Source organism: Sceloporus undulatus, unplaced genomic scaffold (genome assembly GCF_019175285.1).
Source record: "Sceloporus undulatus isolate JIND9_A2432 ecotype Alabama unplaced genomic scaffold, SceUnd_v1.1 scaffold_8469, whole genome shotgun sequence".
NCBI classification, from domain to species: domain Eukaryota; kingdom Metazoa; phylum Chordata; class Lepidosauria; order Squamata; family Phrynosomatidae; genus Sceloporus; species Sceloporus undulatus.
In genome coordinates this window covers 1-2763 of record NW_024811388.1, presented here as the reverse complement: position 1 = coordinate 2763, position 2763 = coordinate 1, and the positions used below count along the sequence as shown (strand labels likewise).

At 41.8% G+C, this 2763-nt stretch overlaps 1 protein-coding gene across 1 annotated transcript; it reads right to left on the bottom strand.

Moving 5' to 3' along the window:
- Nucleotides 1–4: 4 nt before the first annotated feature.
- Nucleotides 5–1535, bottom strand: LOC121918319 (zinc finger protein 253-like; the record flags this gene model as incomplete). Its single annotated transcript, XM_042444384.1, has 1 exon — nt 5–1535. A coding segment is annotated over exon 1 (753 nt), but the record flags the coding sequence as incomplete, so codon positions are not given.
- Between the last annotated feature and the right edge of the window lie 1228 nt (nt 1536–2763).

Genomic DNA, 2763 nt, shown 5'->3' with positions numbered 1-2763 from the left:
TGTGAATTCTTTGATGTTTTCTATATGAGCCACTATCACTGAAGCTCATTCCACATTCTATGCATTTATATGGTTTCTCCCCCGTGTGGGTCCTCCGATGTGCACGGAGATGTTCATTCCTACTGAAGCTCTTTCCACAATTCAAGCATTTATATGGTTTCTCTCCTGTATGGGTTGTTTTGTGAGCTGTCAGAGCTCCATTAACACGGAAGCTCTTTCCACATTCCTTGCATTCATATGGTTTCTCCCCCGTGTGGATTCTTCGATGTGTAGTGACACTACTGCTCATACTGAAGCTTTCCCCACATTCTGTACATTTATACGGTTTCTCCCCTGTGTGGGTTCTTTGATGCAAACGCAAATTGTGCCTATAAAAGAAGCTCTTTCCACAATCTGTGCATTTATATGGTTTCTCCTCTGCATGAATTTTTTTATGTGACCATAGATTTCTACTCTGATTGAAGCTCTTTCCACATTCCATGCATTTATATGGCTTTTCCCCTGTGTGAATTCTTTGGTGTGAAAGTAAACTGTGATCAAGAGAGAAGCTCTTTCCACATTCCATGCATTTATATGGCTTCTCCCCTGTGTGGGTTCTTTGGTGTACTTTCAAGTTTCCACTGACAGTGAAGCTCTTTCCACATTCCATGCATATATATGGCTTCTCACCTGTGTGGGTTCTTTGATGTACTTTCAAGTTTCCACTGACATGAAAGCTCTTTCCACATTCCGTGCATCTGTATGATTTGTCCCCCATTTGGACTGTGATGTGGACTCTTAAATGCAATTTATTTTTCAGTATTTTCTCATAGGCTAAACACTTCACTTTTCCTTTCCCTTTGTGATTTTACTATGAGGTCAAGTGTTGAAAAATATCTGCACTAAGAGAAGCAGAAGATTAGTTGTTCTTTATCTTTGACAGGTTTCTCATTGTTTTTGACACTTGTGATTTCCAGACTCCTCTGTCTCCACAAGATGCTTTCTTGTTTCTTATAACACCAAAGGTGACTTCATAAAATTTTCCTTTTCCCGATCCTTTCCTGATTGAAAGAAAAATACAACTCCAAAAGTTTATTTCTCCTACTCCCCTCCCACTTTCCCTCAGTTGCTGTAAACTCAGTTCAAAGTGCACAAAAAGTTCATACTCAATTAACTCAGCTGTGGGAGAGGTGAGGCAGCCGTGTGACGTAAAAAACCCATCCGGAGGCTACAGACCAACTGTTTCACAACTGGCATCCCAACAGCAGAGTTCAAAATCACATATCTCCAACTGTTCCACCACTACTGAACAGCTCTTACTGTTAAGACGCTCATCCTAATGTTAAAAAAGAATCCATTGCTTCACGTTGTACTCTCTAGAGTTGCATAAAACATACTTGCTCCATCTTCAGTATGCCATCAAATATTTAAACAGGACTATCATATCACCCCTTAACCTCCTCTTCTCCAGGCTAAACATTACCAGCTTTCTATGTCATTCCTAAATGGGCATGGTTTCCATAGCTTTCACCATTTTGGTCCCCTCCTCTGGATATGTGCCAGCTTGTCAACATCTGTTTTGAATTTTGGTGTCGAAAACTGGACACAGTATTCCAGGTGAGGCCTGGCCAAAGCAGAATACAGTGGTACCATTACCTCTCTTGATCTAGACACTATTATCCTAGAATCCCATTGGCTTTTTAGCTGGCACATCACATCATTGACTCATGTTCAACTTGTGGTCTATTAGGACTCCCAGATCTCTTTCATGTGTACTGTTGTCAAGCCAGATTTCCCTCATCCTGGAATAGCTGCCTCTGCCTGAGGAAGGAGTAGTAGTAGAGCAGGAAAGCTCACTGGATGATGGCTTCTGGAAGGGACCAGCCTGTGCCACTGCTTTTTCTTCCTCTATCTGTCCCAACACTGCCCCAGTTCTTGGGACAAAACACTGCTACAAGCTCAATTACTGTGTCTGCTCAGAGATTTGAAGGCACATTAGAGCCAGTTTCCAGGGACGTAGCTAGGATTTTAGGAAGGGGGGGGGTCCAGACTAAGTGGCACCATTATAATGGGGCTTGAGTGCGGCGGCGCAGCAGCACACACCATTCATTTTTCTAATGGAAGGGGGGGGGGGTCCGGACCCCCCCCCCCCCCCCCCCCCGGCTACATCCCTGCAGTTTCAGAGAGGCTCTGTTTCTCTGCCTGCCAAGCACTATCATAATAATACTGTCTATTATAATTATATATTATCCCCTCTGGTGTAAGATGCCCGGATTCCCAGTGATTGGGCGGCATATAAATAAATCCTATCATCATCATCATCATCATCATCATCATCATCATCATGTACACTCAGTTTCTCGGACTCTCATAATGTTTCTCTCATTCTTTTCCTTTCACACACTTACTCTCACGGGAATTGATTTACACCAATTATCTGACCTGTTAACTCATTTCTCCAAGAGGAATTTCTTTCAATCTCAACACAGGATTCCTTATCTTTTTGTATGTGATACACATAAGTTATTTATTTATTTATATCCCGCTCTTTTCCCAGGACTGGGACTCAGAGCGGCTTTACAGCAATTAAAAAACAAACAAACAAACAAAAAGTACAATTAAAACATTTTAAAAATAAATAGATAAATGACATGCATTAAACAGAATGATTAAATTAGTCCAAAATTCCTGCCTGTTCTTATAGTGATTCCTTAAATGCCTGTTTGAAAGGTAGGTCTTCACCTGCCGTCGGAAAGCCATCAAGGAGGGAGCCATTCTTATCTC